The sequence below is a fragment of the Rattus rattus genome, chromosome 8 (genome assembly GCF_011064425.1).
Source record: "Rattus rattus isolate New Zealand chromosome 8, Rrattus_CSIRO_v1, whole genome shotgun sequence".
NCBI lineage: Eukaryota > Metazoa > Chordata > Mammalia > Rodentia > Muridae > Rattus > Rattus rattus.
Genome location: NC_046161.1, coordinates 17,135,790 through 17,149,774, shown reverse-complemented (window position 1 = coordinate 17,149,774; position 13,985 = coordinate 17,135,790). Strand labels below are relative to the sequence as shown.

The following is a 13,985-nucleotide window of genomic DNA, read 5'->3' as shown; positions in this document are numbered from 1 at the left end:
ATGCAGTATATGCAGGAAGGTGAGCCCACCAATCCTTCTGTTTTTCTTATTTTTTTGAGATGGTTTCATTATGTAGAGGCTAGCCCAGAACTCACAGAAATCCATCTGCCTCAGCCTCCTTAAGTGTTGAGATAAAAGGCATGTACCACCATACCCAGTGAATAGTTAATGACTGTGGTGGTTTGAAGAAGGCTCATAGATTCCAACTTTTGGTACCCACTTGGTGGAACAGTTTAGGAAGAATTAGGAGGTGTGGCCTTATTGGAGGAGATGTGTCAGTTTGTGGATTCAAAAATGATAAGTTATTTCTCTGCCAATGAAATGAGCCAATTAAAGCCAGATTAGATTATATTAAATTATTAAATGCAGGTTTCTTGGGAAACTGCTCCCGGGTGAGTTCACTGGCCCCAAGGACTGAGGCCAGAGATGGCACCATAGGGGGGTAGGGGGAATAAAGAGAGAAAGGGCACAGGGCAGGAAGAGAGAGAAGGAGAGGGTGGGGGCAAAATGTCTAGACTGTATAGGAAATAGCCTTTTGGGGAAGGGCAGCCCAACCCCTGGGCTGGAAAGATCAGGGTTGGGGACAGGGTATGCCAGGTTGGGACTGAGGGATGCTGGGAGAACCTAGAAGCCAGGTCTGCTTTGGTATACAAAACATGCATCCCAGTCCCCTGTCTCAGAGTCTGAAACCAAACAGAAGGGTCACTCCTCTGCTTCCTGCTTTTGGATCCCATGTGAGCTCCCAGCTACTGTTCCAGGATCATGTCTGTCTGTCTGTCTGCTACCATAATGGTTGTAGACTCACCCTCTTAAACTGCGAACAAGCCCCCAAGTAAATGTGCTGTTGTGTAAGTTGCCTCTGCCATGCTGTCTCTTCACAGCAGAACAGTGACTAAGACAAGGATCTAAAACAAAGAGTCTCAGCCAAGCTTAGAACCTGGCTGGGTAGCAGAGGGACAGATACATCTTGCTGACAAGAGAACCAACATAGTTATGAGAGCATCTGCAGGCTGGAGACTAACAAAGTCAATATATGATTAAACATCAAAGGACAACCCTCAGATAGAAGTTCCCACCCCAACATTGTTCCCTTTCGTGTCCTCTAAAACCCTAACTCCCCTGCACCTTGCTACCATCTCTGCTTCCTTGTTCTGTTCAGGTCAGTTTAGGCTTTCTTTTATCTTCATATTGCCTTCATTAATCCAGATCTAACCCAGCCCCCTTTAAGATAGGGGCTTCCTGGCTGGCTTGGGACTCACAGAGATCCAACTGCCGCTGTCTCCCAGGCACTGTGATTAAGCTTGTGCCACTTCATCCTAAAGTTTTTTTTCTTCTGGCAATATTGGGAACCAACCAAGGACCTTGCATGGGCTCTACCACTGAGTCACACCTCCAGCCCCTCACTGGGGGATTCTAGGCAGGGGCTCTACAGTTGAGTCACACCTCTATTGGCTGCTAGGATTAAGTGAGAAACGAGTTTTACCCCTTTAAGGGTGTCCCCAGCACCAGGCATCAGGATGTGCACCAATACATCATCATCTTCATGTCGTCTGAGTCTGGATCCCACAAGTCTACAGGGCCCAGGCCCTCCCATGCTCTGCGAGCCTGAGAGAAAGAAGAAACTCACAGAGGGCACTGGCCTCTGTTATCATGCTCTGGAGGCCTGGGCAAGGGGATCTGGCTTTTCTGCTCAGGGTTCTCACACTGGAAATACTAAATATTTACACTTGCTGTGCTCCCAGGCTCCATCCATGCTCTGGGGGATGGGTGCTTTCCAAGTCTCTCAACTTTTAGCCTCCCTATCTAGACTGCTCAGAGGCTCTCCCAGTCCTCCATCCTGGTCCTCTATCCCGGTCCTTCAGGCTTTACTCGGAATTTTGTGGGCTTGCGGCAAACCTCACTGGCGCCAGCACCCGCGCCGGGCCGTGAGAGGTGAGATCGGGGTAGGAGCGGACATAGGTAGATACTGTTTGTAGAGAGCATCTGGTCTTGTGTGTGTTTGTGGGGGCGGTGGGGAGTATAGGGAGTCTCCCAGGCCTCTTGTTTACTCCAGGCTTGCCAGTGAAGGCAGCCACAAGTGCCAAAGAGAAGACTCTACCCAGTGCTTGGGAGCTCATGCCTGCTGAGCGGCCGCTGTAGCTAGTGCACCTTGCCTCTAGCTCAGAAATGTGCGTGGTTTTCCGTGCTTCAGAGCAGAACCTCCTCAGCTGCTCCTATTTGGTGCTTCCTGTCTCCCGGCTCACTCAGCCGCATTTCCCTTCTATGCCACCCTCACCGGCCTCTTTGCTATTTATTCTGTTCAGCACATCCGAAATGAGACCCAGGACCTTTGCACTCATGCTTCCTTCTGAGCAGGTCCAAGTGTGTGACCATGAGTGCCTGAGAGTGGTGGCATGGGGTCCTGCGTGTGAATTCTTCGGGGCACGAGTGGGGAGTCATGAATATTAACCTGGCTGAAGACACTGTGTGAAGCATGATATGGTAGCACATACAGGTCATCTAGGGACGGAGAGGCTCAGGCAGTAGGCTCTCAACCTAGTTCCGTAATGGCCTGGGCTAAATAGTGACACCATGTCTCAGATTAGAAATGAGGGGCCCAGCATGAATAAGGTCCAGGGTTCCATCCCCTGTTCGCTCCTCACCCCACACAAAATGGGGGTTTTCTCCTTAAGTGGGAGCCACAGAAGGTTCTGAGGGGAGAGGTGACCAGGCCCACACAGGTGTCCGGAACAGAAAGTGGAGAGGGATTTGGGGAGTAAACAGTTGTTGTATCAGCTGTGGTAGATGGAGACTCTACGCTGCGAGATGCAGCTCATCAGCTCGGTTGTGGAGCACTACCCTGGAGGTGAAGCCTGGGGATCAATACTTTAGTCCTTCTTCGCTACCTGGAAGTTTTGGTACCTGTCTAGGCTAAAACAGTAATCTCCCTCTTTACTGCAGGTGGCGGCCATGGGGACTGCTGTGCTGCGGAAGCTGCAGCTGCTGCTCCTGCTGGGCGCTTGGAGGGCGCTTGGAGATGCCGCGCGGTGCCGCGTCACCCTTGTTTTGTCCCCGCAGATGGCGACTAGCGCCGTCTGCAGGAGCTCAGAAGCTTCCCAAGACAGCGAACTGGCCACGCTGCGCATGCGCCTGGGCCGTCACGAGGCGCTGCTGCGCGCGCTGCAAAGGCGTGCGGCCGAGGGTGGTGCGCTCGCGGGCGAGGTGCGCGCGCTGCGCGAGCACAGTCTCACCTTAAACACGCGTCTGGGCCAGCTGCGCGCGCAACTGCAGCAGGAGGCGGGGGCGGAGCCTGACCTGGGGGCGGAGCCTGCTGCGGCGCTTGGTTTGCTAGCAGAGCGCGCGCTGGGTGCGGAGGCCGAAGTGCGCCTGACGACCGCGCGCCTGCAGCAGCTGGAGGAGCAGCTCCGTGAGCATGCGCAGCTCATGAACCAGCATAGCAGCCTCCTTGGCCGCCTGCAACGCGCGTGCGCGGGCCCGGAACGGGGCCAGCAGCAGGTAGCTGTTCCCAGGATCTCAGATCCCAAATCCTAAACAGGGTGAATGGTTGGGAAGAGCCTCATTCGCTGCACGAAAATATTCACAGCATCTAGGCTTACATGCACTATTACCATACACAAGGACTTCAGGTTTTTTTTTTCTTTTTTTCACTAGACAGGGTTTCTCTGTGTAGTCCTTGCTGTCTGAGAACTCACTTTGTAGACCAGGCTGACCTAGAATTCAGAGATCCGCCTACCTCTGCCTCCCGAGTGCTGGGATTAAAGGCATGCACCACCACACCGGGCTTGCAAATCCTTTAAGGATTTATTTTCATCTTAATGTAGGTGGACCCATGTGTGTCTGCATGTGTGTCTGTGCACCACGTGTGTGTACAGTGTGTATACAGGCCAAAAGTGATCTGGAACTAGAGTTACAGATGGCAGTTGAGTCACCTTGTGGGTGCTGGGAATTGAACGTGGGTCTTCCGGAAGAACAGCCAGTGCTCTTCCCCCCAGCTGAGGACCGAACCCAGGGCCTTGCACTTGCTAAATCCCCAACCCCCAGCCAGTGCTCTTAACTGCTTGCTGAGTCAGCTCTCCAGTCCCTAAGACAATATATTCTTGTAACTACATGAGACTTCTGAATTATCAGCTATTTCTGTCACCAAGCCATTTTGGTTTTGTTTGCTTGTTTTTCATTTTTGTTTTTGTTTGTTTGTTTGTTTGTTTTGAGGCAGGGTTTCTCTGCACAGCCACGGCTGTCTTGGAACTCACTCTGTAGACCAGACTGGCCTTGACTTTACAGAGATCTGCCTGTGTCTACTTCCTGACTGCTGGAATTAAAGGCATGTGCCCCCACTGCCTGACTTTTTTTCTTTCTTTTTTTTTTTTTTTAGTTGAGATAGGGTCTCATGTAGCCCAGGCTGGGTTCTAGCTTCTTGTGTAGCTGAGGATGACCTTGATTCTCATGTTCTGCCTCCTCGGTGCAAGTGACAGACATGGGACGAGAAGCTTGGTCAGCTGGTTTTTCGTTCCGATTGGTTTAAGGGTCCCTGGAACTTCCTGTATGTGACATAACTGCCCTACTGCTGAACCACATCCCCAACATTGGGCCTGAATTCTGGATTGATGATGGATCTGTAGATTTTTCCTAAATTGTCCAAGGTCCCTGTGCTCAGCAGTGAAGCTGTGATCAATAGCACACTGGGAGTTGGCCCAGCATTCTCTGAGCTCAAAAGCACAGAGCAAAGGAAGCATGGTGTCACGCAATGACAATGACGCAGTCCCCAGCTTGCAGGAGGCAGAGGCAGGAGTGTCTTTCAAGTTCCAGGCTAGCCAGTTGGCGTGAGACCCCGCTTGTTTCTCAAACAAAAAGTGACAAGAAGATAAGGTTGGGCAGGGAGGTGGCTCAGGTTGGAAGAGTGCTTGCTTTGCAAGCCTGAAGGCCTAAGTTCCATCCCCAGCACCATGGAGGCCCCGGCCTGGGTGCATGCGCTCTGTGTCTGCTCCAGTGCTGTGCTGGGCAGACAGGGTGACTGGGGCTTACAGCACAGTAAGACACCCTAAGACACCCAGTCTTAAGGGAGCAGGAAGGGTGGCAGGGCATCCTTTGCCCTCTGTGCTTCTCTTAGGACGGGTGACAAAGCTGGGACATTGCCTTGCCTGATTTTCTGTTTATTTGGTAGGGGATTTGATCTACGGATCCTGCCTATCCCGCTGCCTGTGCCAGGGGAGGTCTGGCCTCCTTAGCTGAGGGGTTAATGTAATTATGTCTGACTGTATGACCGCAGGTCCTGCCACTGCCCCTGGTGCCTTTGGTTCCTCTGAGTCTAGTGGGAAGTGCCAGCAACACCAGTCGGAGGCTGGACCAAATTCCAGAGCGCCAGAGAGAGCAGAGCTTGAGACAGCAGGGGCCTCCATCTTCTCCGCTGCCCACAGGGCACATTGCTGTCCCCACCAGACCAGTGGGTAAGTTAAAGCAAGCCTGCTGGGGGTGTGTGTGTGAGAGAGATGAGGACCCAGGGGTTCCAGTGCCTTTTGGATAGATGGAAATACTGGAGTTAGGATTTGGCTGGAAGTTTGAGGACTAGGGGAAATGACACTCTTATTCTGACGAGGGGATAAGAGAGGACTATGAGTCTGTGAGAAGAACAGGCTGGAGATGTGCTTTGGTGGTAGAGCACCCAGGTTTTCAGTTGCCTTCCAACAGTACAGAAGCAAACAAAACCAATCCTCTCAGTCACTAGGAAGAGAAAATAGGACTCACTCTGTAGACCAGGCTGGGATTAAAGGCGTGTTGCTACCACACGGGCATGGTGGTGAGGGCATGAGAGATTAGGACTGCTACTTTGTGTGAGATGTTGGCTCGTAGGATCACGTTTTTGGAGAAAAGAGGGACTGGTCAGAAAATGGCTCTCCCTCCAGTGGATACAGAAGGTGATGACTTTTATTTGGGTAAGGGGACTGATGAGAACCAGGACTCTGATACAATGAGGGGTTGGTTGGCTCGGTCTGTCTCTTGCCACAGGCCCATGGAGGGATTGTGCGGAGGCCCAGGGGGCAGGTCACTGGCAGAGTGGAGTGTATGAACTGCGGTTGGGCCGTCGTGTGGTGCCCGTGTGGTGTGAACAGCAGCAGGAGGGTGGAGGCTGGACCGTCATCCAAAGGCGGCAGGATGGCTCTGTCAACTTCTTCACCAACTGGCAACATTACAAGGTGGGTGCTTGGGGTGGGGGAGATGGAGACTGCGCTGGGCAGAAAGGAAGCCCCCGCCTCTTCCTCCTGCCCTTCTAGGTGGGCTTTGGACGGCCGGACGGAGAATACTGGCTGGGCTTGGAACCCGTGCATCAGGTGACTAGCCGCGGGGACCACGAGCTGCTGATACTCTTAGAGGACTGGGGGGGCCGTGGGGCACGCGCCCACTATGACAGCTTCTCCTTGGAACCCGAGAGTGACCACTACCGGCTGCGGCTTGGCCAGTACCATGGTGATGCTGGAGATTCCCTCTCCTGGCACAATGACAAACCTTTCAGCACTGTGGATAGGGACAGAGACTCGTATTCTGGTAAGGAGAGCTTTTATTCTGGTGGGAGGGCAGGGAGGCGGGACTGCTAGTCTTGTTAAGAGTAAAAAGCAGTAAAGCTAGGTTTTCCCTTCTGGGAGAGGCTGAAGGTGGCTTAGCAGTTAAGAGCAAGTACCATTCCTCCTGGGCTCGGTTCTCAGCACCCATCAACAGCCTGTAACTTGAGTGCCAGAGGATCTGACGCTTCTAGCCTCTGTGGGCATCTACATTAAAAATAAATGCAAAGTTTCCTTCTGCTGAACTGGGTGTGGTGGTCCAGGGCTCCAGTCCCAGCTCCAGGAGGAGGAGGAGGACTGAGGGGCAGGAATCTCAGGTCATCCTTGGGATAGCAAGCTCAAGGTCAGCCTGGGCCACATAATACCCCGACTCAGAAAGAAACTCCCCTAAGGTTAAGTACCTCAGAGTAAGAAGGCTTCTCTGCTAGAGAACAAGGCGCTTTTATTCTGATAGGGGAGCAGGGATTCCAGAGTTCCCCTCTGCTGACTAACTGAAAGATATAGGCACCCTGTTTAGAATGTGGGGGGACAGAGCTGGGCCTACAATCTAAGCACACTCTACCACTGAACTATATCCCCAGTCTATTTGTTTATTTTTGAGACAGGATCTTACTGTGGAGCCCAGGCTGGTCTAAAACTCCAAACCCTCTTGTTCCTCTCTCTCATGTACGGAATAAACCTCGAAAGGAAACAGAGGCCCTCTCCCCCCCCAAAAAATGACAAATTATTACTTTGCAGAAAATATAGGAAAGGCATGCCTCGTATTTTGGTGAGGAGATGAGGAATTAAGGCTATTACTCTGAAGAAGAAAGTGAGAAGCCACAGCCTTTTATTTTGGTGAAGAAATGGAGTATCAGGGCTTCTATTCAATAAGATATGGAAGGTTGAGGAATGCTTGCTTGCAAAAGCTTTGCACAAAGAAGTGCTGGTAGATACTTTTATTTTGGTGGGAAAACGAATGCTGTCTCTTTCTCTCTCCTCTCTCTCCCCCCTCAGGCAACTGTGCCCTCTACCATCGTGGGGGCTGGTGGTACCATGCCTGCGCCCACTCCAACCTCAATGGTGTATGGTATCACGGAGGTCATTACCGGAGCCGATACCAGGACGGGGTCTACTGGGCCGAGTTCCGTGGTGGGGCGTACTCTCTGAAGAAGGCTGCTATGCTGACCCGGCTTGTGCGGTTGTGACTGTCCCATGAGTACCCCCCCAAGGGTGCTCCTATCTCCTTGAGCTGGTATCTTATAGCAACAGGAGGTGTCCATTCACTGTGTCTGTCATTCCTTCGTGCACCTGGCCAGGGTCACTCTCGGGGCCCACCATCTTCCTCTTCTTCCTCCTCCTCCTCCTCCTTCAGGTCCTCCAGGATGAGGTGGTCCAGGTCATCCAGGAGGCCTCCTTGGCTCAGGCATGTGGCCACTGTGGAGCCGCTGCTGATGTGGGGGTTGCTAGGGTGCAGGACTTTGGGGAGGTGATTCTGCTTCCGGCTCTTGGGATGGGCACAGGAGGTCCCAGGCACATGGGGCTCTGGGGGAAGGAAGAGTTGCTGACGTCCTGAGAGACCCTGGAGCTAAGAGGGGACTGGGGCTCTGCAGGAAGACCCATTGGAGCCCAAGAACACAGAGGTCAGAGGTCATAAAATCTACAGGTGTTGAAACTCTCGAGGGAGGTGGGAACATGGTCACAAAAACAGACTCACAGGTAGTGAGGACCACGGGCCTAGCAGGCTGGACACCACAGAGCTTCCGGAAACTCCATGGGAGGAGGGAGAGAGGAGCCATTTCTAGGGAACCATAGAGGATTCGTGGGAGGAGGGAGCAGCCCCCGGGGTCGATGTGCAGGGGATGCAGAATGTAGGGTGCACACCAGCTCACCTCTCCGGTTGTAGCAATCTGCAGCTGAGCAGGAGTGGGTGTGTGTGCTGCGGCGATCCAGGTCACGGTCCCAGCGTGGGGGCAGGATCCGAGTGGGATACACAGGGAAGCCGCACCCGTAGCAGGGTGATGGGGACCCCATCTGTGCCCAGCCCCTGGGGGCCAGCAGGGCTGTAAGGGGCTGAGGGGATGGCTGGGCACAGGGGACAGGAGGAGGGGACTAGGCTGGGGCGGGGCTTAGGGTGGGCTGGGCTGGGGCGGGGCTGAGGGTGGGCTGGGGTCCGGGCCCTCACCGGAAGTTGTGGCGACACTTTGGGCAGTGGAACTCTGCCAGACCCCACATCTTGTCGTTTGGCACTGGTTCATAACGCTTCCGACATTTTCGACACCGGGACACCTGAGAAAGTAGGAGGAGCCCATAGCTGTCGGGGCCAAGGTGCAAGGCTCAGGCAGGTCTCAGTCCAGGCTAGCTTTCAACTCCTGGCCCTCCTGTCTCCGCCTCTCCAGTGTCAGGCAGGCCTGTGCCTGATAGGTGGTGCTTCATGAATGCTAGGTTGACACTGTACTAATGGAGCCGCGGCCTCAGCTTTTAGTAGAAGCCCCTAATTTTTTTTTTTTTTTGGTTCTTTTTTTCGGAGCTGGGGACCGAACCCAGGGCCTTGCGCTTCCTAGACAAGCGCGTAGAAGCCCCTAATAATCAAGAGGTTAGGAGGCCGAGCCAGGCATGGTAGCACACGCCTTTAATTCCAGCACTCAGGCAGAGACAATCGGACCTCTGAGTTCCAGGCCAGCCAGGACTACGTGAGACAGACTCTCTCATCAAAAAGAAAAGAGGTTAAGAAGCCAGATTGGGGTTTGGTAGGTGTGAAAGCCAACAGTTCAACCTAAGTTCAAGGGTATTGACGTTGGGCTTTCATGGCATGCATGAAGCCCCTAGTCCCACATGAACCAAGTGTGGAGGCCAGAGGATGAGGGGTTCAAGGTCATCCTCAGCTACAAACTGAGTCTGAGACCAGCTTGGGCTACATGAGACACTCTCAAAAACAAAAAACCAAGGGGCTAAGGCGGTGGTGGGGTATGACTTTAGTCTTTGCACTGGGGATTTGGGGGGGGGGGAAGCAGATGAATCTTTGGATAAGAGGCCAGCCTAGTCTACAGAGCAAGTTCCAGGACAGCCAAGGATACACAGGAAACTCTCTCAAAAAACAAGGAACAAACCAACCAACCAATCCAAAATGAAACCAAGGGGGTAGGGAAATGGGTCGGTGGTTAAGAGCACTTGTTATTCTTGCAGAAGACCCAGGTTCAATTCTCAGTACCCATGTAGCACTGTGGTGCACAGACATACATGAGCAAAATAATACTATGTATAAAAACACTAAAAAATGAATAAGAATTAAACACAAAGCCAAAGGGGTGGAGCAATGGTTCAGTGGGTAAAGTGGCTGCTGTGCTCATGGGACTGAGTTCAAAACCACAGCGTACATGGAAGAAGAGCCAGGCACGGCAAAAAGCACTTATAACCCTAGTTCTGGGGAAGCTGAGGCAGGAGGTTTCCTGAGCCATGTTGGCCAAGACATTAACAGATGAGCCCCAGGGCTCAGTGAGAGGCCCTGTCTCAAAAGATAAGTTGGAGGGCAAGTGAGAAACACACCTACCACCAAACTCTGACCTCCACTCGCACATGTACATACACACAGATACACACAAACACATACACAAACGTGCACATAACATGCCCCTCTCCCCCAGCTGATGGCCTTCAGTTAGAAACATAATTGCTGGACACGGGTCAGGAGTGGGGTGTGGGAAGGAACCAAGCTAAGTCTGGGCTGTCACCTCCTTCCTCTGAGGCACACGGCGCCACCAGACATGGTCACAGGAGGAGCAGGCAAACTGTCGGTCCACGGCAGGGATGAGGTCATCTTGGGCTCTTTGGAACATTCGAAGATTGGCTTGCGTCAGGGGCAACAGAGAGGTGGCTACTGCCTGTAACGTGGATAAACATGTCACCTTGCCTCGGAACCCCACAGTGAATACATCATCACTCCTGCCCTGTGGACAGTACCATCCCTGTGTCTCCTCCATCCACACCGTCTCATTCCAGCCACCAACGCACCTGGATATCTTGGTCCTGCTTCATGTCCTCTGGTGGGTCCTGAGGGGAGACATGGAAGGGAAGGGCAGAAACCGGAAACACTCTCAGGGTGCTACAGCCACGGCACCCATGTTTAGAGGGGGAGAAGCCCCTGCATGGGGCTCCTGGACGGGAGACAGGACTCTGGCTCTACAGCTCTACCAGAGATGAAACATTATTGCCTGTGTTGAGAGCTTTCCAGTTAGTCATTGAAGTTGGGTCAGCTGACACAGGCCAGTCATTCAAGCCACTTGGGAGGGTGAGGCAGGAGGATTACAGTAGAGAAGGCTGGGGGCATGGCTTAGCATTAGAGCCCTTGCCTACTATGAAGTCCCAAGCTCAATCCCTAGTACTGTAGAACTAGACAAAAGCACAACGTCCCAAGTGTCCTTGGGCACAGGATACATTTGCTATTCTCACTTCCTAAATGGCCCAGAATCTGAATTCACTCAGTGATCAGCCCATGGAAACCAGAGCCCTGCGTGACCTCTCCATCTGTGGAGGCCACACATGTGACACTCAGCGTCAGATGTCACATGGCTTTAAAGACTAAAAAGTTTTTAAATGTTTGTGTGTGTCTTCCCATGCACATGAACACACGTGCAGTGCCTATGGCGGCCAGAAGAGGGTGGCAGATCCCTCGGAGCTGGGGTGGTTGTGAGCTGTCCCATTTTGGAGCTGGGATCCTTTGTGAGAGCAGCAAGCGCTCTTAACTGCCGAGCCTTTCGCCGCCCCCCGCTTGGTCACCTGGCTTTAAAAAGCTCTAGACTTTGGGACTTGCAAGCAGCTGGTTGCAAGTCTGGGTGGCTGCTCAGCTGCTCCCTGCTGAGGGACGGTGGGCAAGCCTGTCTCTCTTCGAGGAGCCTCACCCACCGAGGGGCCTCTCAGAGGCCAAGTTTCATGCTAAGTGGTTAGAGTTTGAATCCCTGAAGTCGGGACACGACCCTGGGCTGTGTTTTTGTGTAACTGGATTGCCTCCTGGGACCATGAGCAGAGGTAGGAAATGAACGCAGGCCTGGAGGCCATGGGAGCGCTCCATGAAGGCTACTTCCTGTTACTATTATTATTTTGTCATATTGTTTATAGACCTAAACCTAAACAATATTATTGGTAGGATTCTTTCGGATGCCCAGCACGGTGGTGCATGTCTTGATTCCCAGCTCTTAGTAAGTAGAGGCAAGTGGACCTCTGTGAGTTCAAAGCCAGCCTGGTATAGAGTGAATTTCAGGGCAGTCCAGGGCTGGGCTACATAAAGACTCTGTCTTAACACAAAACAAAATCCGGTATGTTTTTCAAGCAAACCGAATGCTCAGGGTACCAGCTACAGAAGGAGAAGCAAAGCGACCATATTGCCTTAATTCCCTCATCTCTCCATTCAGACTTCTTTCCTGCCTAGGTCTGCCCAGCCAGCCTTTCTTCTAATGCAAAGCTTTGAGCTTTCCTGTACATCCAGGACCTACTTATTCTGCTGTCCTGTCTCCTCCATTTGAGGTAATCAGCACATGTAATGAGCACCTACTGTTTGCGGGCTGCTTGAGAGAGGGAAGAACCCTAGACGGTGAGTTCCCTTCTGCTCAAGAGAAGTGGGGATTCTCCCTTTCCTTTGGGGAGAGGGGAAGGATAGGTTACCTGAGCGTCCAAATCGTTGCTCAGCTCCTGTCCATCTTTCTGCTTGACACCTAGTGGGAGAATATGGGAGGGGCTCTTGAAGGGTGTAGGAGTTCCGGATGGACAGCCAGGGTCGCTAAAGCGCTACAGCAATTCTTAAACCACACCCACTCAGTGTCCCCCAGGGCTGACTCACCGTACACGATAGAGCGCCCAACTCCAGTGTGGTCGCTGCCAAACTTCCTCATAAGAGCCCCTGCCTTCTTGGGGGATACTTTTCCATGAAACTTCTCCCGGAGGCGCCTGACGCTCTTCTCCAACTGGGATGGAGGGGGAATGAGCTCTGATGTCGGGGGGCGACGGGAAGAAGCGCCTGCACCTTCATTCTCCTGAACTTGACCCTGGCTTCTGGCCTCCGCATCCCCATCCCCCCACCTCCCTTTAAACCATTTCCTGGAAAAATCCAAAGTTCTCCAGGCTTTGGGGGATGGTGGAGACTGCGGCGTGTCCCAGTCTCCCCTATGCGAATTTGGGGTCTGGCGGTGTGTGTGTGTGTGTGTGTGTGTGTGTGTGTGTGTGTGGCAGGATGCAGGCCAGGTTACCCCCTTTCCTTCTGACCCCTGACCCTAGAGCCCCCCTGTGCCCAGGGATGGAGGTGGGAGGCAGCCCGGGAGGCAGGAGTGTTCCCGGGTGCCCTTTTCCGCGGGGCTTTTCGCCGGTGGCGCGGCTGTCCTACCTCCACGCCATCCTGAGCCATGGTGGCTGGAGCACACCTGGCCGCGCCTGGGTCCGGGCCTCGCAAGCCTGGGTGGCGTCGGCGCAGCTCCGCCTCCCTCGGGCCCCTCTTTCAGTTTCGTTTCTGACCGAATCTGGGGACCCTGAGGAGACCCCGCCCAGGCCTTGTGGCCACGCGTCTGCTCGCGCGCCCTGTAGTGCTCCCGGCTGGTGCTCCCGGGCCTCGGCGCGCGCCTCACCGCGTCCTGCGCAGCAGCGCGGCCGGGCCGGGGATGCAGCGCGCGGCCTCTGCAGTCGGTCACATGTCCCCACGCTGCGCGGGGTCCGCGTCTTCACGTCCCCCGTGGGGGCGGAGCCGCACCGCAGCTTGGTGCTCCCGCGCTGCTCCTCCTATGCAGAACCCGAAGCTTCTTCGGACCCCCCGGGGCGTTCTGCTAGGCTCAGCAGCTCTAACCCTCACAGGCATCTCTCTCTCTCTCTCTAGCTCCCCTACTCCCAGCCTCAGTTTCCTCTTCTGTAAAATGGGCATTCAAGATAGGCATGGTGACACACACCTGTCACTCCAGCATTTGGAAGGTGGAGGCATAAAGATCAGGAGTTCAAGGTTGTCCTAGGCTATATGTGACCCAGTTTCAAAAAAGAAAAAAGAAATACCCTAGGATAAAATGAAAGAACCTTTTTTTCCCCTTCTTTTTTTGACAAGCTTTGCAGACTTCTCCAGAGAATGGGCCCCAGATTCTAAGAGGTCTGGGTTGTTTTTTTGTTTGTTCTGTTTTGTTTTTGTTTTTGTTTTGTTTTTTTCGGATTTCAATGCCTTCTTCCCAGTGTCCTCCTTACCCCCTGGTACAGGGGTGGGGTCTCACTATGATCCAGGAGCACAGAAATCTTTGCTGGGTGGTCTGGTTCCCATCGTCAATAAAGGTGGCTGCCACAGGTGCAGATATGGTTTAAAGGTGAACCGGAAACCAACTCCAGAGAGGAGGAAATGGAAACTGATCTACCCTCCCCTTCAGCCTCTTCCCCAGGGCCCTGACGTTTTCAATGGCGGCCCCTACACTCCAGGTTACTCTGGAACTTTCT

At 53.3% G+C, this 13,985-nt stretch overlaps 2 protein-coding genes across 5 annotated transcripts; one reads left to right on the top strand and one right to left on the bottom strand.

The window, feature by feature from the left end:
- The first annotated feature begins 1,821 nt into the window (after positions 1-1,821).
- On the top strand, positions 1,822-7,819 carry Angptl6 (angiopoietin like 6). 3 transcript variants are annotated; one of them, XM_032910059.1, is made up of 6 exons: positions 1,822-1,932; positions 2,941-3,495; positions 5,267-5,444; positions 6,004-6,191; positions 6,270-6,540; positions 7,551-7,819. In XM_032910059.1, exons 2-6 carry the CDS (start codon positions 2,950-2,952, stop codon positions 7,739-7,741), a joined length of 1,374 nt encoding a protein of 457 aa, XP_032765950.1. In that variant the 5' UTR covers positions 1,822-1,932; positions 2,941-2,949; the 3' UTR covers positions 7,742-7,819. The 3 variants fall into 3 exon arrangements, 2 of the variants coding, with proteins under 2 accessions (XP_032765950.1, XP_032765951.1); XM_032910060.1 differs by lacking the exon at positions 1,822-1,932 and having other exon boundaries at positions 2,950-3,498; XR_004388804.1 differs by lacking the exons at positions 1,822-1,932; positions 2,941-3,495; positions 6,004-6,191; positions 6,270-6,540; positions 7,551-7,819 and adding an exon at positions 3,512-3,626 and having other exon boundaries at positions 5,267-5,337.
- Shfl (shiftless antiviral inhibitor of ribosomal frameshifting) lies at positions 7,355-13,202 on the bottom strand. 2 transcript variants are annotated; one of them, XM_032910062.1, is made up of 8 exons: positions 12,907-13,202; positions 12,367-12,490; positions 12,192-12,241; positions 10,545-10,583; positions 10,265-10,414; positions 8,719-8,822; positions 8,426-8,618; positions 7,355-8,078 (listed from the first exon to the last, which is right to left on the bottom strand). In XM_032910062.1, the coding sequence occupies exons 1-8, from the start codon at positions 12,925-12,927 to the stop codon at positions 7,956-7,958; spliced, it is 804 nt and encodes a 267-aa protein (XP_032765953.1). In that variant the 5' UTR covers positions 12,928-13,202; the 3' UTR covers positions 7,355-7,955. The 2 variants fall into 2 exon arrangements, with proteins under 2 accessions (XP_032765953.1, XP_032765952.1); XM_032910061.1 differs by having other exon boundaries at positions 8,426-8,580; positions 12,907-13,200.
- Between the last annotated feature and the right edge of the window lie 783 nt (positions 13,203-13,985).

Coding starts and splice junctions, on each gene's coding strand:
- Angptl6 (XM_032910060.1), top strand. CDS start 2,950: ATGGGGACTGCTGTGCTGCGGAAGCTGCAGCTGCTGCTCCTGCTGGGC. Junction 3,499..5,266: donor AACGGGGCCAGCAGCAGGTA/GCTGTTCCCAGG, acceptor GTATGACCGCAG/GTCCTGCCACTGCCCCTGGT. Junction 6,192..6,269: donor CCAACTGGCAACATTACAAG/GTGGGTGCTTGG, acceptor CTGCCCTTCTAG/GTGGGCTTTGGACGGCCGGA.
- Shfl (XM_032910061.1), bottom strand. CDS start 12,927: ATGGCTCAGGATGGCGTGGAG. Junction 12,242..12,366: donor TGGGCGCTCTATCGTGTACG/GTGAGTCAGCCC, acceptor TTCTCCCACTAG/GTGTCAAGCAGAAAGATGGA. Junction 10,584..12,191: donor GCAACGATTTGGACGCTCAG/GTAACCTATCCT, acceptor GTCTCCCCTCAG/GACCCACCAGAGGACATGAA.